The 23,750-nt window shown below is 49.2% G+C and overlaps 1 protein-coding gene across 1 annotated transcript in view; it reads left to right on the forward strand.

Annotated features, from left to right (window-relative positions):
• Positions 1-7,415: 7,415 nt before the first annotated feature.
• The window catches only part of LOC130115432 (rho guanine nucleotide exchange factor 26-like), a 55,536-nt gene continuing 39,201 nt past the window's right edge, over positions 7,416-23,750 (forward strand). Inside the window, exons 1-6 of the mRNA XM_056283085.1 lie at positions 7,416-7,655; positions 8,006-9,293; positions 11,344-11,395; positions 12,061-12,203; positions 17,410-17,466; positions 18,082-18,242. Of these exons, the coding sequence (XP_056139060.1) occupies positions 8,109-9,293; positions 11,344-11,395; positions 12,061-12,203; positions 17,410-17,466; positions 18,082-18,242 (1,598 nt within the window). The 5' untranslated portion in view covers positions 7,416-7,655; positions 8,006-8,108. The remainder of the gene's footprint in view (positions 7,656-8,005; positions 9,294-11,343; positions 11,396-12,060; positions 12,204-17,409; positions 17,467-18,081; positions 18,243-23,750) is intronic.

Genomic DNA, 23,750 nt, shown 5'->3' on the forward strand with positions numbered 1-23,750 from the left:
ACACACACACACACACACACACACACACACACACACCATGCATTCCTCTCTCTCTCTCTCTCTCTCTCTCTCTCTCTCTCTCTCTCTCTCTCTCTCTCTCTCTCTCTCTCTCTCACGCACACCCACATTGTTGCACAACAACATTGTAACCAAAAGATGGGCCCACTTGCAAGAGGACACAATAATGACAATGAAATAAATGAAAATAAAATTGTGTGGTGTAGTATTAGGTTTTGTTTTAGTGGAAATAGATTCACTCAAACTGCCAAACACAAACCAGCACAAAAAGTCACCTTTGGTTTTGAGGCAGAGACACAACCAACCTCACGGTGCCTGCAGCCAGGGACAGAATGTCAGCTGGCGACACACGGACGGTGGACTTCCTGTATGAATTAACCGCGTAATCTTAGCAGTGAGCACATACACATGGTTACAGTACACAGCAGGACGCTGAGAAGTGTGTCACCTCTTATCACGCTGGGTTTACTCATCGTTTTTATCTGTTAGTATTTTTCTTTCACCTTGTGCAACGTATATTGTGCTGCAACCCGATATGAAGTGTGTTGTATAGATGCTGCTCGTTGTTGTTGTGTGGGGCGGCACGGTGGCGCAGTGGTTAGCGCGGTGGCCTCACAGCAAGAAGGTCCTGGGTTCGAGCCCCGGGGTAGTCCAACCTTAGGGGTCGTCCCGGGTCGTGTGGAGTTTGCATGCTCTCCCCGTGTCTGTGTGGGTTTCCTCCCACAGCCCAAAGACATGTAGGTCAGGTGACCCGGCCTAAATTGTCCCTAGGTGTGTGTGTGTGTGTGTGTGTGTGTGTGTGTGTGTGTGTGTGTGTGTGTGTGTGTGTGTGTGTGTGTGTGTGCCCCCTGTGTGATGCCTGGCAGCCTGTCCAGGGTGTCTCCGTGACTGCTGGGATAGGCTCCAGCATCCCCGCGACCCTGAGAGCAGGAGAAGCGGTTCAGATAATGGATGGATGGGTGGATGGATGGATGGATGGGTGGATGGATGGGTGGATGGATGGATGGATGGGTGGATGGGTGGATGTTGTGTGCCTGGCAGCGCCCAGTTCCAGTAAACCATGAAATTAAACACGTTTAGAAAGAATCAAAAGAAATAAATGCTTGTTGCTTTTTTGTGTTTTCATTGTGTTGTTGTTGTTGTTGTTGTTGTTGTTTGCGTCCTATGAACTTTTGTTTCCATCCCTGCAAGAGTAAACCCCTCTTCCCAGTCGAGTCCTCACAGACAGGCCCTGTCCTGCAGGTTTCCGCTGTAACGCTGCATCGCGGGCCTTGCGTACAGTGACTCAGGCAATCATATGCTGGCGCCTGATTCTGCCGGACGTGCCAAATGTGAGATAACGGAGCGCTGATTGGTTGGATAAGTAGGAGCAGGCCGAACTATGCAGCGCTGCGGTGAAAATCTGCACGACGGGGGGCGGAGTTCTGGACTGGGCCGGGGAACTCTGAGCGTGCTCTTCTGCACAGCGGCACACTTCGGATGATACGTGAATCGTGCGCCCCCCGGCGGTGAAATAGCCAAACTACCGGCACGCCAGATCCGCGCGCGCGCGCGCGCACGCGGCCGCTAAAACGCCGCTCCGCGAGTGGGTGTAAATGTCGGTGTTGCCTTTGGCGCATTATTGTGACGTGACCGAGGGGGTTTTACTTCGAACCGGGAGGGGCGTCGTTATTCATGCGCTTTTCTTTCTCTTTTAAAAAAAAAAATCTGTTTATTGGGGTTTGCTTCCCCCCCCCAAACAACACAAACAAACAAGCACATGCAACCCCTCCCTCCCCCCCCCCGTCCCCCCCATCCCCAGGGCAGAGATAAACAGGAAAAAGAGAAAATGGTAGTACAGGTGACAGTCACACCAAAGACTGAATTTGGCTCAGAGTCACGCCCTGGCAGTAACGACAGAAGAAGAAGAAGAAAGAAGAAGAAGAAGAAAAAATCACTGTGTGCATGTTCTGCATACATACACACGTTATCTAGCCTTCTGTGGCTCTAGCTGCCCCCATCCTCTGCAGCGACTGTTCAGGTCTTCGCATAGCCCAGAAAGGGTGACCATGTCTTTCTTCTTCTTCTTCTTCTTCTTCTTCTTCTTCTTCTTCTTCTTCTTCTTCTTCTTCTTCTTCGTAGTTTCTCATTGAACCTTTCAGGACAAATCTAACCTTCTGCAACTTGGTGTGGCACAACACATCCCTGACCCATCTGCGGTGGGTAGGTGGCGCTATATACATGCTTCCGTCTCAGAAGTATCAGACGTCTGGCTAAAAGACACCGTTCTGTTCAGACACAGGGGAGTGTTGGTCCTGGGGGGCGGGGGGGGGTGCCGAACAGGGCCGAAAGAGGATCAGGTGGAAGGTCCACACCTGATACTATATCCCCGGAGGATATTCAAGATACTGACGTCATTCCTGAAGCAACTACCATTCAACCGCAGCCCCGGGTTGCACGCGATGGCGTGACGTGTACAGGAAGGGGATGGGCAGCATGATCCGGAAAGCACCGGTGTGCGTGCAGGTCGTTGTTCCGACCAGGCAGTTACACGCCCGGTTCTATTAGTCAACCAACAGGCTTTGCTGACGACCCTGATTTGTAGACTCAGGTGTGCAACTGCCTGGTCGGAACAAAGACCTGCACCCACACCGGCTCTTTCTGGACCGTGTCGCCCATCCCTCACTTTAACTGTGATGTCCTTCGCTACTTTTGGCCATTTATTTTCGTTCTGCAGGTGACACAGTCACGGACCGATCAGTCCTCAACCGTCTCATTCATCGTTTTGCACGATGGGCCAGGCGTTTCGTTTTCTAAGTGTCTTGCAGTAGCGCAAAGAAAACGCAAGGGGGCGCAAAGCGTCTGTGAGTAAATCAGTTTGGCAGCGACGCTTGTTTAGGCCTGTGTACGAAACCTGCAGATCTGAAGCGTGTCGTTGATCGCTGATTGCGTTGCCTTGGCTCAAGCCCCATTTCCGGCCTGGATTGCTGTGGTCCAGCTCAGGAACCGGGAACCAGCAACACTTTATTTGTCGTTTCCCCACAGCAGTGCAACACAAAAACCAAAACACACTCAAGAACTACAAGAACACACATATCCAAACTAACACACAGATCCAAACCACAATTTTTTTAAAAAAAATCACTGTCCCAGGGGAACGAACACCACCCAGGACGACTGTCAGAACCGCCGGTCTGCATGGGCTAGCAGTCTCCTCCTCCGACGCAGCTCCATGCAGGGGCCGTGGTCCCTGTGGCAGACCGAGCACTCCCAGCCGATCCAGCTCCAGCTCTCCCAGCCAGACCCCTCGACACACCTCCCCCCTCACTCCACACGACGACACCAAAGACACCAGGTGAGGCCGCCGCCAGACCGCCCTCGGTGTTACCGGAACCGCCGGTCTGCGTGGGCTAGCAGTTCGCTTAGCCTGCCCCGCTTCCGCGTCCTGTCAGACCGCCCTCGGTGTTACCTCCTCGGGTGCAGCTCCGGGCGAGGCCGCGGTCCCTGGGCCCACAGCGCAGCAGACCAGGCTCTCGCAGCCGGTCCAGCACTACCTCTCCCAACCGGTCCAGCAAGACAGAAACTTAGACGCAGACGGGGGGGGGGGGGCTTCAGGACTGGGCCGGGGAACTCTGAGCGTGCTCTTCTGCGCAGTGGCAGATTTAGGATGATACGTGAATCGTGCGCCCCTCAGCGGTGAGATAGCCAAACTACCGGCACGCCAGATCCTCAACGCAGTACCCGCCGCACATTTGAATTCGCGCCGCCACCTTCCCACACCGGAAGCGGTGGAAGACGCCCAATTTACACCAGATACTCAACATTACGCGCGACCATTCTCAAAAGGACACCGTGGTGGTTTAGATCAGTGTTTCTCAACCGGGGGTCCGCGGACCCCTAGTGGTCCGTGGTGTAATTGCAAGGGGTCCGTGAAAATAAAATATCTTTAAAAAAAGATCCTATGACGTTTATAGAAATAGGATTATTTTACTCAAATGTGACTGAGACCTTTATCTAGCTAAACTATAAAGGGTAACAGGACTTTTTTCTCTAATTACATCTGTTTCACAAGTGTAATCTATTGTATTTTAATAACAGATCTCGCTCCCGTTTGCGTTGCTAAAAGTTACTGCATAAAAATTCTGTTGTTACATATATCTGAAAGCTACTGAATACATATTCTGTTTTGTTACATATATCTGAAAGTTACTGCATACATATTCTGTTTTGTTAACTATATCTGAAAGTTACTGAATACATATTCTGTTTTGTTACATATATCTGAAAGTTACTGAATACATATTCTGTTGTTACATATATCTGAAAGTTACTGAATACATATTCTGTTTTGTTACATATATCTGAAAGTTACTGCATAAGAATTCAGTTTTGTTAACTATATCTAAGTTACAACTGAAAGCTCTTATTTTTGCCCCAAAGAGTGAATAAATGCTATAATGCAATTTAAAATGCAGTTTCTACTGTTTCTATCAAATTGCAACCCCCCTCCCCCAAGATCAGGTGGAGGGGTCCTCAGGGTAGATCCAAAATACGCAGGGGGTCCAGCACCCCAAAAAGGTTGAGAACCACTGGACTAGATATTATGATGAATGCGTTTTTCATATTCCATACTACCCAGGCAGGCGTTGCCTTCTTTTCAGCTAGCTATGGGGATCCGTTGGCGAGAGACTTGACACACAGCCGCCTCTGTCAGCGTCGCGTTATCGTAGCAGGCTAATTACAGCTCGAGGCTTCTAGAACCAATCCGCGAGGACGACGGAGCGCCGACGAAACCGAGATGAAGGCGACGGTGATGCATCATCTGCCAACAACCTCCGCACATTGATTTTCATCCCGGACGGAAATGAACGGAAACCAGCATTGGAGCACGAGGAAAAACATGTTCTAGAAAGCTGAGTCAGTTCTTCCGGATACCACGTTTACTGAGAGACAAACGTTTCATCACCCACCAGCCACCAGCCGGTACCATGTAGTGGAAAAGGGGCAAAAATTACATGGTACCGGCTCAGCTGGACTCGAATCAATGCAGACTTCTGATTGGTCAGAGATACGCGTCATCAATACGCGCATGGTTTGTCGCCCGGCATTTTTAAATACCGAAGCGGTCGAACCGGAGTTATCTTAGAAGTACGTTTTGAAACCGAAAAAAACGGAGAGCCGGAAATCCAGCTACACCGAGGGGGCGCTGTTACGGTAATGGAAAACGACCCAGAAGCGAGTTGAGGCCAGTCAAGTCGAGTTGGGCCGGTACCATGTAGTGGAAAAGGGACAAAATTACATGGTACCGGCTCAGCTGGACTCGACTCAACTTGCCCCTTTTTTTCTCTCCAATTACTGGACGGTACCGGCATTTTGGTAACTGTTACCACTTTTCTGGTACCACCTTTGTCGAGGTTCCAAAAAAAGCTGGAACCAAAATCAATGCAGACTTCTGATTGGTCAGAGAAACGCGTCATTTTGCGTCATCAATACGCGCATAAGATATCGCCCGGCATTTTTAAATACCGAAGCGGTCGAACCGGAGTTATCTTAAAAGTACATGTTGAAACCGAAAAAACGGAGAGCCGGAAATCCAGCTACACTGAGGGGGCGCTGTTACGGTAATGGAAAACGACCCAGAAGCGAGTCGAGTCGAGTTGGGCCGGTACCATGTAGTGGAAAAGGGGCAAAATTACATGGTACCGGCTCAGCTGGACTCGACTCAACTTGCCCCTTTTTTTCTCTCCCCCAATTACTGGACGGTACCAGCATTTTGGTAACTGTTACCACTTTTCTGGTACCACCTTTGTCGAGGTTCCAAAAAAAATGCTGGAGCGGGAACCAAAATCAATGCAGACTTCTGATTGGTCAGAGAAACGCGTCATTTTGCGTCATCAATACGCGCATGGGATATCGCCCGGCATTTTTAAATACCGAAGCGGTCGAATCGGAGTTATCTTAAAAGTACGTTTTGAAACCGAAAAAAACGGAGAGCCGGAAATCCAGCTACACTGAGGGGGCGCTGTTACGGTAATGGAAAACGACCCAGAAGCGAGTCGAGTCGAGTTGGGCCGGTACCATGTAGTGGAAAAGGGGCGACCTCTTGGGTTTCAACTGACTGCCGGTATCGCCGCCCTTACAGTGACGTAACGACCGGAACCAACCATCCGTTTGCAAATAGACGTGACCATTAACTAGAGTTCCGATGGCCACCTGTACTGTTCGCAGGGGGTTGGGGGACGGTTGTACTGGAGACTGAAGAGGTCGCCCGGATGAGCGATGAGACGTCTCTCCCAACAAACGTGGTGTCCGGATGAGCTGATACAATTTACTGGTTTCCCTCACCTGAGTTACTGGGCATGCGTCAAGGCATGTTGCGTCACTTCCGGTGTGGGAAGATGGCGCAGCGAGTTCGCGTTCGCGGCGGCCTCACCCAGCACCGTCCATGCGGCGTCTTTGTCCACGTCTGCGTCGAAGTTTCGTCTTCGTTCGGTAGCTGGGAGAGCCGGCGCTGGGTCGGCTGGGAGAGCGGGGCCGGCTAAGCTAACTGCTAGGCGGCTCCGACATCACCGAGGGCGGTCTGGCGATGGCCTCAGCTGGCGTTGACTGCGGTGTTTTGATGTCGTGGTGAGGAGTGCGGGGGGCGGGGGGGTGTCGAGGGTGTCTGGCTGGGAGAGCTTGGTCTGCTTCGTCCGGTGGGCCCGGGGACCATAGCCCCCTGCCTGGAGCTGCGCCCAGGCCGGGGGCAGGCGGGCTAAGCTAAGCTAACTGCTAGCCCACGCAGACCGGCGGCTCCGACAGCCATCCTGGCGTTTGTTGCCTTGCTCAGGGATTTTTTTGTGTGTGGTTTGGATATACTATGTGTTAGTTACTTTGAGTATGTGTGCTGCTGTAGTTCTTGGGTGTGTTTTTGTGCGTGTGTTGTACTGCTGTGGGCTGCGGGGGGGGGGACGGCACTTCGTTTCACTTCCTGTGCCCAAGTACATGAGGTGAAACGACAAATAATGTGTCCCTTTTTCCTGACGCATGCTCAATAATCCCGGCAAGAGTATCGAAGTAGGTTGAGTCGGTTCATTGTAATGTGGTATCCAGATGAACTGGTTCACCCTTCATTGATCAAGACATGCCCCCCCCCCTAAAAAAATCATGCGTATTCATGAATGAGCTCATATGTATTCATGATGGATTATGTAAAAGGATAAGTGGGCGTATTCACACACACACACACACACACACACACTGTTGTAGGCTATAACTCTTTTTTTCTAGCAAATGGGCTCTAAGACACGCAGGAGTGTCAGTATGGTCCTTTAAGCAGTCCTCGTCCCCTCCCCTCCCCCCGCGTCCCCCCCCCCGCCCCGTCCCGTAGCCGCGCTGCTGGAGCACTACTGGGAGTCACTTGGGTGAGACTGCGGCGCTGCGCACACCGCTCCGGTTCAGCTCAGTTTAGATTAGTTTTAGCTCTGCTCGCAATGCGCAAGATTCTTTTTTTTTATTAGCCTTTGCTAACTTTTTGATAACTTTGTAAACTTGTTTTTCTTTTTTTTCTTTTTTTTTAACAGTCCAACAGTTTGACACGCGTTGCTTTTCGATAGAGTGGCACTGCAACCGCGGACGTGCTGACGCTTTGCAGCGAAGGAGCGCTTGATTACTCGGAGGTGAGTTGTGCTTTTACGCAAAACGGTCGCTTTTGGCTCTCCGGTGAACTTTACGGCCCGTTTCTGCAGCCTCACTTGGTTCTTGTAAGTGAAGAAACTTTTCCTCCCGTGTCTTAAATTGGGGCGATACGCTGCACCGAAGAGCATCAGGTGTCACTAATGATTCGCATTGTTCGGCGTAGTCAAGGGACCCTTCTTTTCCTGCAAAAATTCAGAATCTTTCCCGCAGATTATTTCCTTCTAACCTCATTCCAGTCTGGGGCCAAATTACTGACCGTTTACCCCCGCTGGCCAAATCCCTGTTAATGAGTAAACTGAGAATTGATGTGCAGCGTTTTGTTTGTCCGCAGGGGTCAGAGCAGTGTTCTCATGGGTTGCGACGTTTTGACTGAATTTCTGGCCTGGACGGAGACTGCAACCTTAAAGAGGAGATAGACCCGAGGAGGGGCCATCATGGACGGCGGCAACGACGTGGATCTGTCCAACAATAACATTACTCCGCTGTGGAGACGACGCACGGACAACTGCAATGGCCCCAGGGGGCCATGCAAAACCAAACCAAGACCCCTCAGCTACCAAGTGGGTGGGGCCCAGATGACAGATTTCCCTGTGGAGGACAAATGTTCCTTCAGCCTCAGCCAGCCTGCCGAAAGACTGGTTACCCCGCCGGTTGAGAGGAACACGGTGGTTGTGAAACATGTTTTAAACAAACCAACGAGGAAGACTCGAGTGGTTCGCAGTATCAGCATTGGACACCTCTCTAACGGGCGCTTCTCGCTGTCCATGTTCAGGTCAGATGATCAGGGCAGATCGGCTTCCCGGGACAACAAGGTGTGCAATGGAGACGGTGAGAAGGGGAAAACCACCAATGGGGTCACAGCGTGGCCAGACAAGCGTCAGCAGGAGGGCCACAAACGCTTGTCCACTCCGCTCACACTCAACTCGCATAGAAACCAGGTAGCACTTGGGTCGACCTCGTCCTCACCCGAATTCGCTCCTCCCGAACGATCCTCACCTGTCCTGTCTCCTCTCACGCCGAATAACAACAGCGTTAACCACAACCACCATCATCCACCTTCACCCCAATCCCCCCGCCCTTCTCCCCCTGTCCAGCGCACACCGACCCCTTCCCACAGCTCCACTTCCAGCATCCCCTCTCTCTCCTCCTTCACCTCATCGGACCCCCCAACCCCGCGCTCCCCGTCACCAGCCGACAGAGGGATAACGGCTTCATCCTCGCCTGCCAACTTCCAGGAAGCCAGGCATTCCCCCTCTCCTTCCCCCTCTCCTTCTCCCTCCCCGTCCGCTTTGCTCTCCCCCCCTCCCTCCATTGTTCTCAGCACCCACAGCCCCGCCGCCCTGAAGATGGGCACCCAGCAACTAATCCCCAAAGGCCTTGTCTCGGAAACTCGGCAAAGCAAGGCACCTTCTCCTGGGTCACACAGCCAGGGTTTGACGGGGCTGCTGGGGTTGGACAGCTCCAAGCGAGCCTTAAAAACCCTCAGCATGGTGGAGACGGGAACCTTCTTTTCTACGGGTGGAGGAAATGGAGAACAGGGTGAAGGGGTGGACAGGGAGAGCGAGAGCCCAGGGATGCTGAGGAGAGGGCTGAGGAGCACTTCCTACAGGAGGGCATTGGTGAGTGGGGTCAATCTGGAGGTCCCGTCTGTGGACCATACAGCAGTACCATTTACTTTGTATTTTAAGCCAGTGTGCTGCAGAAAAACAGATTCCAAAATGAAACTAATTTAGTCTACTAATAGTAGTACTACTACTACTACTACTACATTTGGCTGCTCCCTTTAGGGGTCGCCACAGCGGATCATCCGTTTCCATTTCTAATTTTCAGTCATGACAATTTGTAAACATGCCTAGTTAGTTTCACTAGTCATAATTAAAAATGGAGCCACTTGAACAGTGTAGATGATCTCTTGGTGTTGATAAGAAAGCTGTTTATTGCCAAGCCCGGCTGAGATCTCTGGCGTCAGGTTTTGTTAGAGGATGTTGTTTTGGCTTTTGACGTCATTAGTTTTAAAGCTGCTATGAGGAGTTTTCGATTTTTGTGGCCTCTGCGCCCCCCCCCCAGGACAAAAGTGGGAGTGGTTCGCGGAAGAACGTGCCTCTGGTCGCAAAGCTCTTCCACTCTCTAGTAGCTTGTGCATTTGTTTTCAAGAGAAGCGAAAGAGGAGATGGTGGTGTTCTGGAAAAAGCAAGTGTTGGCGAGATGTACGGTGATGAAGTTATGTATCTGCGACTGGGTCTTGTTTCCTGTCTGTGCGCCGTAATTCGTTTCGTCAGATTGCACAGGGACTCTGACCCGGAAACGAGCGTTTGGAATTGCTCTACATAGCAATATCTAATCTTCCCGCTGATGACCTCATTTGCATATGTCGGTCATTATAGAGGCACCATAATTGAATTGAGACTTGATGAATATTGCTCCTCGTTACGGTCTTGAATTTCCCTCCGCTGTTTGATTTGATGTATGACGCGGTGTTTTCAGAGGCGTCTGCCCACACTTTTCAAAACAGGCAAACACAATACAGGCAGATGTGACAACTGTGGGCAAGAAGCAACGTTAGACCATGGTATGGTCTATTGTCAGAAATGTGAGGCAGAAAGAAGGCGCCTGACTCAAAATCTCTGAAAAATAAAAATACAATTTCATTTGGTAGATATTCTACAGAAGAATTCAACTGGGTGTTGTAAAATCTTGTTTCAGTTTCTTAGGGTAACTAATTTAATTAAAATATTTGAGGGTGTTTTTTTGGGGGGGGTAGCGTAAACATTCTGATCCACACTCCATACCAGCTGGTGGTAGTAATACACCAATTCGTTGTTTGCCAACTGCCAATAAACACGAGGAAGAAGAAGAAGCGGAGGAAGAGGAGGAGGAAGAAGAAGAATAGTCTGTCCTGTTGATTTACGCAGTTTGGGGCTAATGCCCACGAGTTAAGAGTTAAAACGCGGGGACAGAGTTGTGTTAAACTAACTTGACATTAGCGAGCACCCTTACAAGAAGACAGTGAGATGCTTGCGGGTTGAGCAAATGCCTACGCCACGTGAATGCACACAGACAAGTTCTGTTATTAGAAAGAAGAAGAAATAGAAGCCAGTAGAGGGGCGTCCGGGTAGCGTAGCGGTCTATTCAGATGCCTACCAACACGGGGATCACCAGATCGAATCCCCGTGTTGTCTCCGGCTTAGCCAGGCGTCCCTGCAGACACAGTTGGCCGTGTCTGCGGGTGGGAAGCCGGATGTGGGTATTTGTCCTGGTCGCTGCACTAGCGCCTCCTCTGATCGGTCGGGGTGCCGGTTCAGGGGGGCAGTGGGAAGTGGGGGGAATAGCGCGATCCTCCCACGTGCTACATCCTGGTGAAACTCCTCACTGTCAGGTGAAAAGCAGCTGGTGACTCCCCATGTATGGGAGGAGGCATGTGGTAGTCTGCAGCCCTCCCCGGATCGGCAGAGGGGGTGGAGCAGCGACCGGAACAGCTCGGAAGAGGGGTAATTGGTTGAATACAATTGTGGGGAACCCCACCCCCCAAAAAAAGAAGCCGGTAGAAAGTTCAAGGGTCACGGACAGGTGACAGAGGAATGGGACCCTTTGACAGGTGTGTGTGTGTGCTCGTGCCAATGTTTGGGCCCTTCAGAGCTGATCTAAGTGATGATGTTGTTTCGTTTTCAGAGTCCTGATAAGAAGAAAATATTGAGCAGTCAGCGCACGTTTGACAGTGAAGGTAAGGGACACCTGCTGCTTCGTTTTTCTCCCCCCTTCATTTTGTTCTGTGTGTGCTTTCTCCCTGTTTCTCTCTGTCTGTAATTGCAGTTTATCCCATACACTATGTTCCCCTGGAGCCTAATTTAGCTTTCTAACGTAAAGTTCTTTGTTTTAAAATTGCATATCTGCGTCCGGGTAGCGAAGCGGTCTATTCCGTTGCCTACCGACACGGGTATCGCTGGTTCGAATCCCCATGTTACCTCCTGCTTGGCCGGGCGTCCCCACAGACACAATTGGGCGTGTCTGCGGGTGGGAAGCTGGATGTGGGTATGTGTCCTGGTCGCTGCACTAGCGCCTCCTCTGGTCGGCCGGGGCGCCTGTTCAGGGGGGAGGGGGGATAGCGTGATCCTCCCCTGGCGAAACTCCTCACTGTCAGGTAAAAAGAAGCGGCTGGTGACTCCACATGGATCAGAGGAGGCATGTGGTAGTCTGCAGCCCTCCCCGGATCGGCAGAGGAGGTGGAGCAGCGACTTGGACAGCTCAAAAGAGTGGGGTAATTGGCCGGGTACAATGGGGGAGAAAAAAAATTTGCATATCTGATAATTTGCTGTGACTCTGCTTACTGTGTGTGTGTGTGTGTGTGTGTGTGTGTGTGTGTGTGTGTGTGTGTGTGTGATTTTCCAGAGGAGGAGCTGTATCAGAATTACCAGGAGAAGGCCTTACACAATGACTCTGATGAGGATGCAGAGTCCAGGGAGGCCAAACAGGACAGCCTCATCGTGGTGCAGTACAAACCTTTACGCACCACCTGGAGCCAGCTCAGTGTGGTGAGATCACACACACAAACACGCACACACACTTAGTGCTCTATACCTTTTCCTATCTCCTTCCTCTCCGTGCAGGCAATACACAGACAGACGTAAACACACGGTGCTGTAGTTGAAGTGGGTGGGTGGGTGTTGGAATGCCAGCGTTGCTAAGAATGCTGCTCTTTCCAGTTTAGCTACTGTCTCTCCTCCTCCTTTCTTTCTTTCTCCACCTCATGCGCTTTTTCCCCTCCTTCATTGGAAGCACAGGAGGGTCTGGCCAAAGATTTCAAGATTTGAGGGCGGATGGGCAGACAGACCTACAGGAAAACTTGGAGCACTGCCGGGGGCAAACCCGGTCTCTTGGCAGACGCCGTAGAGTCGTCAGAGTGAAAATATGTGTAAAATGCTGCCTCCGGAGAACAGGCTGCAGCCTTTATGTTACATAACTTCGTTTAGGTTTGGACTGAAGAAGCGGATTGATGTAGAGAGGGGGGGAAAGGACCAAGTTACTTTTTGTCCTTGTTGGCGTTCACCCTTTATTGAAGGTACGACGAGGAGGGAGAGAGACGGGAGAGTGGCGAGACGAAGAAAGGGGGGCTCTGTTTGTGGATTCCAAGGCAGGAAACGCAATCAAATGCGCGCTGTTTCAAAATGAATTAAATGAATGAAGCAGAACTGGGTTGAAATCTGAGGACGTTGGGAGAACGTGCTCCGACGTGTGTGTGTGTGTGTGGGGGCGGGGGGCGGCAGGGTTTGGGTTGCAACGGAGTACATTTAACGGTGTTCGGTATTCAGAATACAGAGGTGAAGCGTCTGTATTCAGCTCGTGCTACGTTACAAACACTAGAATACTGTTGCTTTATGAATTTTGAGGATAATACTTTCAGAATATTTCTCATAAACGGCGTCGGCGTCACGGGTTGGAGTGTGCACAAGTTTGTAGAAAACCTCTAATTTGCCGCGATATATTTAATCCGTGCATCTTCGCTCACAGTGTGTGTGTGTGCGTGCGTGCAGTCCCAGTATGTACAGTTCTCATTCGCACAACACAACAACAGTAACCGTGTGAAACTCAAATGCCCGCCTGTCTGATATGTCCCAATGCAGACCCTTTAAAAACTATTTACTCTGGGTCGCGTTGCGGTCTATTCTGTTGCCTACCAACACGCGGATCGCCGGTTCGAATCCCTGTGTTACCTCCGGCTTGGTCAGGCGTCCTGGTTGCTGCAGTAGCGCCTCCTCTGGTCGGTCGGGACGCCTGTTCGGGGGGGAGGGGCAACTGGGGGGAATAGCGTGATCCTCCCACGCACTACACCGCCCTGGTGAAACGCCTCACTGTCAGGTGAAAAGAAGCGGCTGGCGACTCCACATGTATCAGAGGAGGCATGTGGTAGTCTGCAGCCCTCCCCGGATCGGCAGAGGGGATGGAGCAGCGACCGGGAAGGCTTGGAAGAGTGGGGTAATTGAATGGATACAATTGGGGAGAAAAAGGGGGAAAAATCCCCCCCAAAAAACAACTATTTACTGTTTTCAAATCGGCATGCATGCACCCTTTTCCCCCCCTGTGCACACCACACGTTGGTAGAGTGCAGCAGTAATTTGCAGATGGCACATATTGAGATAATGGCGTGGAGGTCTCAGTAACACCAAGGAATAAGCAACAGTTATTACACAAATTGTATTAATTATGCAACACGACTGTTTGACATGTGACTTGTGAAGATGTATTCTAAGTGTATTGTGAATAGGTTACTCTCTTTTTGAGTGTAGTAACTTAATACATTACTGATCCAGTATTGTGGCACTAAATACTTTCATAGTGTTCTGCCCAACCTTGTCTGTCAGCGAGACTGAGATCAAAACTGAAGACCGACCGACTTTATCAACCGGGCCCCTCTCTGCCGAAGCTGGCTCTGTAGGCCATTACAGCTGTTCAGCTCCATATTGTTGTACAGCTGTGGACCGTTTGGTGCGGTTTGGCCAGACGCTGCATGATGTAAGACCACGGAATTTATCCCCCGCGGAAATGCCTTGATTAAAAGACTTATTCTCATGGAAATGGTGCAGGAAACGGGGCCTATTCCACATAAAACAGACAGAAAGACTGATAAAAGTGGAGAACCAGTTATTCAAGGTGTAATCCTTTGTGCCATCTTGCCTTTCAAAACAGTCTTCTCTGGTCCAGCCCCTCCCCTCCTCCTTCCCTCTCCCTACGGCTCCCGATAGGGACTTCTCTACCCGCCAGTTGAGTTTCGATGACTTTCAGTATCCCAGAAACTCTTGGGTTTCCCGTAATAGTGGCTCGTGTGTAGATGCAGGAGGCGGTGTCGCTATCTGGGAGATACTTCCTGGCAGGATGCTAGGGTGTTTTCTTGGAATGCATTCATTGTCTCTTCAGTTGGTTTGTAAAACCAGGGACAGGTTTTGCTTTCCATTAGTTTCTTCACTTGAAGGGAATCTCCTCCCTGCTATTGTATGATGATGTAACCCGGTTGATTTTTGTCCCGGTTACACCTAGTGAACCCCCACCAGCAGGGTGAAGTTCATTTGGCACAGCTGTGCTCGTGATTTCATAGAAATTATGAACAGTAAAAAAAAAAGTTTGCCTGATGGTCACAGCCGGCATTGCTATCAGAGAGAATTGATTTATGAACAGGTTTTGATAGCAGCGGAACAAGTGAGATTAGAAAGTGTGAACGTGTGAAAAAGGGTATTGGAAAGAAACCTGCAAGAGATGTTTAGTCTGCTGCAGGTCTGTTTGCTCCCATTGTTTGCCAAGGGCTTCCGGGCAGACACATGAACACAAGGCGCATCCAAGAGGAGTAGTATAGCAGAGAAGACGGGCTGAGATGCAAGGGGAAGTGAAGAACGTTCGGTCGGGTCCCTGGTGATGGAGGGAGGGGGGACACACTGGGGGAAAACAAAAGTTTTGCCGTGCAAAAGCTGGAGGGGTTTGAAATGATTAGTTGTTGCAATGATTAGTAAAAAACAGTATTAGTCGATTATAATTTTGGTAATCAGATGATCATTTGAGACATTAAGAATCACTCTCTGATAACAGCCTCACATGCTAGGATTTGCTGCCTTTCACTGTTTATATCATTGTAAGATGAATGCCGTAGGGATTTGGCTGCTGGTCAGACTGAGTAAACAGTTATAAAAAGTCACTGGGAACTTGGGATTGGCATTTGTCACTTATTTTGAATTTTGAAATTTCATAGACTATCCGATCAGTCGAGATTTCATCGATAACGAAAAAAATCGTTAGTTGCGCTCCTTGTTTTGAGAGAATGCTAAACAGGAAATATAGATTTATCTTCGCTATTATCAGGAACAATTTATTTGTCATTTCATCTCATGTACTACGTACACAAAAGAAACAAAATTCTGTTTCCAGCCAGGGTGACTGTGGGAACTGCCAGTCTGCATGGGCTAGCAGTTAGCTTAGCCTGCCCCGCGTCCGCGTCCTGTCAGACCGCCCTCGGTGCTTCTTCCTCAGACGCAACTCCGGGCAGGGCCATGGCCCTTGGGCTTGTCGGACGCGGCAGACCAGGCTCCCTCAGCCGATCCAACGCTAGCCGTCCAGCCAGACACCTTTGACACACCTCCCCCACACTCCACACGACAACACAAACGCAGACGCAGGCAAAAACACTGCACAGTCGACGCTAGGCGAGGCTGCCGCCAGACCGCCTCGGTGTTTCCTCTCGGGCAGGGCCGTGGGCTAGCAGTTAGCTTAGCCTTCTCCGCTTCCGCGTCCTGTCAGACCGCCCTGTGTTTCCTCTTCGGGCACCGCTCCGGGCCGAGCTGTGGTCCCTGGGCCCACAGGACATGGCAGGTCGGGCTCCCTCAGCCGACCCAACACCAGCTCTCCCAGCCAAGCAAAATCAACGATCAAAATGAAAACTTCCACGATGACACAAACTTAGACGTGGACAAAGACACTGCATAATCGGTACTGGGTGAGGCCTCTGCAAACGTGAGTTCATGCTGCCATCTTCCCACACCAGAAGCGGTGGCAAGGAGCATCAGTGGAATCATTTTCCGCACTTTAGTTGGTAGAAAACATTAAATACTACATGTATTTAGCTGTATGTTTGCTACATATATGTATTTTACAGCTTTTTCAGCATCAACTAGTGTGGGGTTGTTGCTGGACCAACAGTGAGCTGTGTGTGTGTGTGTGTGTGTGTGTGTGTGTGTGACTGAGAACTAGTAAAGCATTAACAGGATGTTCTCTCGGTCACTTTGGTTGTACTGGGTGAAACATGAGATAGGCGCGTGGTTTCATGACAAGTGAGAGAGAAATGTAGGGAAAGCGAGTACCACACACTATGCTAAAACGTCACCTTACCTTCACTCTGACATAACACAGATGCAGTCTACCTAAATCCAGTAACACTACACACCCGGCCTCTCACCAAACCCCACTGTTATTCAGTCCTACTCAGATATCTTTCTGGGCTGAATCAAAGCAGCTGCATGCCAGTCCCCCTCATCTGAACCCGAGGCTTTTGGCCAAACGTAAATACTACTTTCCCGTTTCACATACTTTTTACATGCTATCATATAGTACAGTACATACTGTGCAGTCCTCCTCATGGTCTCTGGTGTCGACACTGACATCCCAACTCTCTCTCTCTCTCTATCCCTCGTCTCCCCCATTTCTAAAGCAGCTTAGTGAGGTTCTTATCCAGTCTGGTATGAGAAGTACTCTTTTGTTACTGCGGGGAACAACAGAGTGGGACACGCGTGCGCGCGCACACACACACACACACACACACACACACACACTGCACTCATGCACACACACACACACACACACACACACTGCACTCTCATGCACACACACACACACACACACATGCAATGCACTCTCATGCAAACATGCAATGCACTCGCGCACACAATGCACTCTCATGCACACACAAACCCAATGCACTCTCATGCACACACACACACACAATGCACTCTCATGCACACACACACAATGCACTCTCATACACACACACAGTCACTCTTGAGCCAGCAAGTCTGCAAATGCATGCAAGAGGCTGCTGGCCTAAAAAGAGACAGCGGCATTTCTCTCCGAGCCCTGAGCTGGTACTGAAGACCAGACAGGGATTGTTTTCCAGTGTTTGGATGCCCTTCAGTTTTTCCTTTCACTATGATGGTAGCCATTGTTCAAAAAACTTGGATTCCAGACTGTGTTTTTCTTACTTAGGTGAAGAAAAGCGGCCTCTGTGACAAGCTGACTCAGGAGGAACGCAAAAGGCAAGAGGTAGGAATCACTTTTTGTATTTCACTTCGGGCCAGAGTGGAGTGCGCTGGGATTTATGGTAACCATCTAATGTGGACACACACAAACACACACACACACAGGAGTGTATTGCTGTCCTTTTGGTCACTGAAATCCACCAGACTAATAAATAAAGCCATTAAAGGGAAAGAACAGGATTTTGTATCCTAGACAAATGGATCTGTAAAACAAACACAGATTAAAGATGAGAAGGAGGAAAGAAGTAGAAGGAGGTACTCTGCACATAACAAATGATGCACCAGGATCCATGACGTCGTGCTGAATTAATTGACGAGATGCAGGAAAAATGTTGAAGTAAATATTAGTTTTAAAAATGGTTAGAGGTGCATGGTAATGCACTGCAAGAGGACAAAGACATGAATGTAACACAAAGGTATGTTGAATATGGTAACGTTGGAGCTCTCCTCACAAACCAGCCTATCGATTCGTAATCTAATAGGGTGACCCAACATAGAAAGTCATGGATGGATCTAGTTACGCCTCTTTGTATGACCAAGAGACTGAGCAAGTGCATGAATAGATCACTCCTTTGTTTTGTTTTGTTTCTCTCTCTCTCTCTCCCCCTCCCTCCCTTAGGCCATCTTTGAAGTGATCTCCTCAGAGCACTCCTACCTCCACAGTCTGGAGATCCTCATCCGCATGTTTAAAAACTCGGCAGAGCTCAGCGAGGCCATGACCAAGACTGAGCATCACCACCTCTTCTCAAACATCACCGATGTCTGCGAAGCAAGCAAAAAGTATGTTTCCACACTTACTCACATGATATAAACAAATATTAACCATGACCTGTGCAGTGTCAGCAACATGGCTGGCTGGCAGTCCTTACTGTGTGTGTGTGTGTGTGTGTGTGTGTGTGTGTGTGTGTGTGTGTGTGTGCACGTACGTGCGCGCGCAGGTTGTTTTATTTGTCAAATGCACAGCAATACAGCATGGCAGGCATTGTTTGCAATGAAATGCTTAGGCATTACTTAAACCTCAATAAAAGTTAAAGAACATGACATAAGAGATTAAGCTGAAAATTCGAAAAAATTTATAAAATTACAGCATTTAGTCGAGCCTGAGAAATTAAACTAAGCTAAAATAGCAACCAAAAAAAAGACTAAAATAAGCTAAAGTTGAAGGATAAACTTAAATTTCAACTTAAGTCACTCACTAAATCTCACTAACTCTTAATAACAGCAGACATGGAAATGTAACAGTATATACAGAGGTGTGCAGTTATAATATTTAAGGTAAATATATCTGTACATAGTGCATGCTGAATATGGAGCTGCCAGGGAAGAGGAAAAGAGGAAGGCCAAAGAGGAGGTTAATGGATGTGGTGAGGGAGGACATGCAGGTGGCTGGTGTGACAGAGGAAGATGCAGAAGACAGGAAGAGATGGAAACAGATGATCCGCTGTGGTGACTCCTAACGGGAGCAGCCGAAAGTAGTAGTAATAGTAGTAGTAGTAGTAGATAGTGCAGGAGTGGTATGGCAGGAAGTCGGGGTGAAAATTTTATGTCATGATTCTCCCTGCCAAAAATAATTGCAATTCACGATATTATCCCAGTGATCATCAAACTATGCTTAAAACTCTTCAAATGGCACTAAAACACACTGGAATCACTTTACCTTACCTTACATTGCATTACAGTCATTTAGCCGACGCTTTCGCTCCCCTCTTTAGACGACCTGGTGGTCCCGGGCTCCCCCCGGAGCACCATATCGATACCGAACTTAGCGCGGACACCCAATAGGAGCAGCCTGCTGCAGCCCCAGAGCTCAATCGATCCGCCAGCCTCAGCCTCCCGGTGACGTGGATTAGAGGCGCACGCCGGCCGGGCGCGGCTAACATTTTAACTTACGTTTTGTTACGTTACATTTTTGTTTAAACGTCTTTCTATTGCGTCACAGATGGGACACACCCTCCAAACGCGAATGTCCCTGACCGGTGGACTGAGTGATCAGTTTGACACGATTGGGCCGCTGGATCAGGTGACCAACGACGGTTCCGGCTAGCGGCGACCGACGACGTCACTGAAGTTACGCGATTGGTCGGCCGACCATCGACGTCGCTGGTGAACACGGAAGTGGGAGTTTCCCCGTTGGCCGTGGATCGGCGCAACGGTTCTCGCGCTCACCAGCGTAATGTGTTGCTGCCAGTGGAAACGACTGAAACGCATCGTCGCAAAAAAGAAGTCCACAAACGAAGGCGCCACACGCAGTTAGGGCGAACATTATCGGCGTCTTCTGAGAGTCGGCAGTAACTGAAGCGCGTTTCTAAGGGGGGTCACGCCCAGACTTCCGGTCGTCATGGCAGCGGTGATTGTTGCCGGGTGAGTGTTTCATGCGAAAATAAATCGGCGCTGTTTAACTATAAATAATCAGGGGGTTGGAAACGGTTGTCCAGTACAGCCGCCGGTCACCTCGGCAGCAGTGCTGCTGTGGTGTCGGTGAGATGATGTGAATTATCTGAAGGCAGGTGTCGAGTTTAACAAGCTGGCATTTTTTAGGTTGCCCCTACATGTTCCTCGTTTGTCAGTGTTTTAGGTATACAGTTTCAACTAATGAGCTGCATAATTGTTATAATTGTACTTAATACACATGGTAGACCTCACACATTCCGTTGGAGATTTATCCTGTGTGTGTGTGTGTGTGTGTGTGTGAGAGAGAGAGAGAGCGAGAGAGAGAGAGAGACTTCATGCCCTTGTGTAAATACCCTTATTTGTGGTCATGCCATTCTTTCGGTGTGACGTGTCCCTCCCCTCAGGCTGGTTCTGTATCAAAGGATTGTGGGTACAGCAAGCGCATGGTTGTTGTCTGGCTGTGTGTGTGTGTGTGTGAGGTCACCGCTGGAATTGCAGACTGCACATGCTGATAGAGACAAAACAGAGCCCGAGATGAAGCGAGGGGCCTGTTGAGCGAACCATCAAAGGAGAAAATAAATGTCTACATCATATTTGGGCTCAGTCTTGGCTGCATTGTGAACACAAACATTCAGCATGGAAGAGTTCAAAGGCAGACTGCAAGTCTGTTTTGTGCCTGTTTTTTGGGGTGATTGCACACGCATGTAAATGCAAGATTGGCTTGGCTTGGGACCTCATGTCTGTCCGTCTATTCTGATTTACCGTGTGTGAGTGAGTGTGTGTGTACGTATGCAGTGTATATGTCTTTTGTGCATTCGTGCTTGGTCACTCGTTCATCAGCTTCAAGGATCTGATAAACAAATGAAAATATGCATGCATAGGAGGCAAGGAAAACCGAGACCGGTGAAAAAAGGTCTTGTCTGCTCTACTAATGTCCTGGAACTGGCTCCCCAAGCACACACACACACAAAAAAAGGCTTCTAAAGGAAAAGTACAGACCTATTAAATATTCTGTCTCCGGTCGTACTTTTAGAAGCAGTCTTGGCGCCTTCTGTGACATCACTGCTCACTGTGGCAGCAGTCTCTGTGGTCCTTCTTAGTTCCTTCTTTGAGCTCACTATAACAGCATTCTACAGCCCCTCTAGGAAGGACTTGGTCAGATTCATTTTTTTACCTGGTGTGCCCCTGCAAAGGTTTGTGTGTGTGCATGCACGCGACAGCATGTTTTGCTGTCGTCTTGAACAACTGCCTCAGCACCTCCGTACTACCTCGCCTTTTTTTTTTTCTTCACCCAATTGTACTTGGCCCAATTATCTCACTCTTCTGAGTGAGCGCTGCTCCACCCCCTCTGCCGATCCGGGGAGGGCTGCAGACTACCACATGCCTCCCCAATACATGTGGAGTCACCAGCCGCTTCTTCTCCCCTGACAGTGAGGAGTTTCACCAGAGGGGACGTAGCATGTGGGAGGATCACGCTATTCCCACCAGTTCCCCCTCCCCCCCAAACAGGCGCCCCGACCGACCAGATGGGGTGCCAGCGACCAGGACACATACCCACATCCAGCTTCCCACCCGCAGACACGGCCTATTGAGTCTGTGGGGATGTCCGACCAAGTCGGAGGTAACACGGGGATTCGAACCGACGATCCCCACGTTGGTAGGCAACAGAATAGACCGCCACGCTACCCGGACGCCCTCCACCTCGCTTTTTTTTAATCCATCAGGAACCAACATCTCAGACATTGACATGTCACACAAAAAAACCTGTTTTGCTAAACAGTGTTCAGCAAACATTTCTTTCAATTATTTCATACTGCTAACAGGGTGTGTGTGTGTGTGTGTGTGTGTGTGTGTGTGTGTGCACGTGTGTATGTAAACCTACCCCTTTGTTGAACTTGATCCTTCTGTTCCTGTCATTGTGTCCTCTCTTCGTGTGGATGTGATTTACCTCCCACCTGCCCAGTTTATATTAGAAACTGACCTAAAGTGTATTTACAGAAGCATTCCTGTGTGTCTGTGTGTGTGTGTGTCTGTGTGTGTGTGTGTGTGTGTGTGTACTCCGGTTTGACCTAAGTGTGTAACTTGACCTGCTGTAGCCCATTTCTTTCCCATTCCTTTACATGTCCACCCTGTCGGCCTCTTTGCTTGCACCATGTCAACCCACCTGTCAGTGGCCACAGGTTTATGCAGTTCCTTAAGTTGCCCACACATGAAGTTCAGAAGCTGCATAAACGTCGAGATGAACGGAGAGAAGCGGCCTGGAGAAACTGACCTAGAAACTACGCAGACCTAGAAACTATGCGGTAGCCTGTGGCGCTGGTTCAACAGGATGTTTTTTCTCGTATCAAATACTCAGGAGGCTTTGACCCCACCCTCTCAGACAACGCTCCGCCCGCAGGCCTCCGTAGCCTGGTCTCCGTGTGTGGTGGTGGGGGGGGGGGGTCTAGATTAGTCTATATGCGGATGTTTTACTGATCATATTTCTCCAGCAGCCCCGGGCTGTGACACGCCTCGCTCATTATCACAACGCGTCTCGCTGCTCCAAGTTAGAAGAGTCAGAGAGCAAATGTTTTCCCCAGGCCCGCTGTGCTTGGCCCTCCTTGCCATCCGTTTTAATGAGCCTTCCCTTTTTTCACATTTATTTATTCAGCAGCCTTGGCCTGGGCATTCCCGGTCCTCCCCTGCTTCACTCCATCAACCTGCATCGCCTCACACGCCCGGCTCCTCTGACAGTTTGCAGCTATCGGGATTAGAGAATGCATCCTGCAGAGCACATGGGACTCCGTGTGTGTGTGTGTGTGTGTGTGTGTGTGTGTGTGTGTGTGTGTAATACAGTTGCAGAGGGCACATTTGGAATATATTAAAGTTAGTAAAAAAATTTCAAATTTTGGTAAGATGTGCCTGATAATTAACAGTGCTGGCTCACAGCTATTAATGATTTTCTGAAGTAAAGAAACTATTAAAATAACAGTGAATACAACTGCTGTTATTACAACAACACTGAGCAGAAAGGACAATCCAAAATATGAAATTATTTAGGTTTTTTTTTCAGTTATGTTTTAGTCCCCCCCCCCCCCATTTTCAGTGTTCCTTGTTTTATTTATTTATGTATTTATTTATTATTTTTGGTCTATATTTTTATTAAATTTTTTTGTATCAACAAACAAAAACACATTTATGAAGCAAGCAAATCAATTAATAAATCAACCCAACCATAACAACCATAGAAAGATTTATTTTTATTCAGATTTTTGTCTTTTTACCTCTTTTTACTGTAAGAAATATTGCGCATTCAACTCCACTCACAAAAGCAAAAAGATCGTGTTTCTTGGCTTTGTTTGACTGTGATTCTCTGTCCCACACAACGAACCCATGTGCATTTACTGACGTGTGCATGCTGTGATGCGTTGTGTACTCGTGTGCACAAAGACACAAAAGTGCATCAGAGTTTTTGTGACAGGAATGACCGGTTGTCCAAAGACAGAATCAGAAAACTTGAAATTGCTGATGAGCACAAATACTAATGATCTCCTGCAATCTCCTGATTTTGCACCCTTTGTGTTTGTATTTGAAATCGATTGTGGTGTCTCCGTTCTGCGTGTTTGTCTCCATTCTGCGTGCCTGGCGGGGTGCACGGGGCTCAGTTAACATGTGAATTCACGTTCCTTCAGATGGTTTCTTTTAAAGTGCCTCATCATAGCAGTTGTGTTGAAGATAAATACATACACTCAGCAGATAAGAGGGCAGAGGTCGCTTTGCAGATGAGCTCGGAACAAGGTCAAAATGGTCAAGGTCAGCTTCCGGTGTCTGTGGTCTATGTCATAGCTTCCTGTTTGTCACCTTTGAACACACACACACACACACACACACACACACACAGGCTTGAAGCAGGTCAAA

The sequence above is a fragment of the Lampris incognitus genome, chromosome 7 (genome assembly GCF_029633865.1).
Source record: "Lampris incognitus isolate fLamInc1 chromosome 7, fLamInc1.hap2, whole genome shotgun sequence".
NCBI lineage: Eukaryota > Metazoa > Chordata > Actinopteri > Lampriformes > Lampridae > Lampris > Lampris incognitus.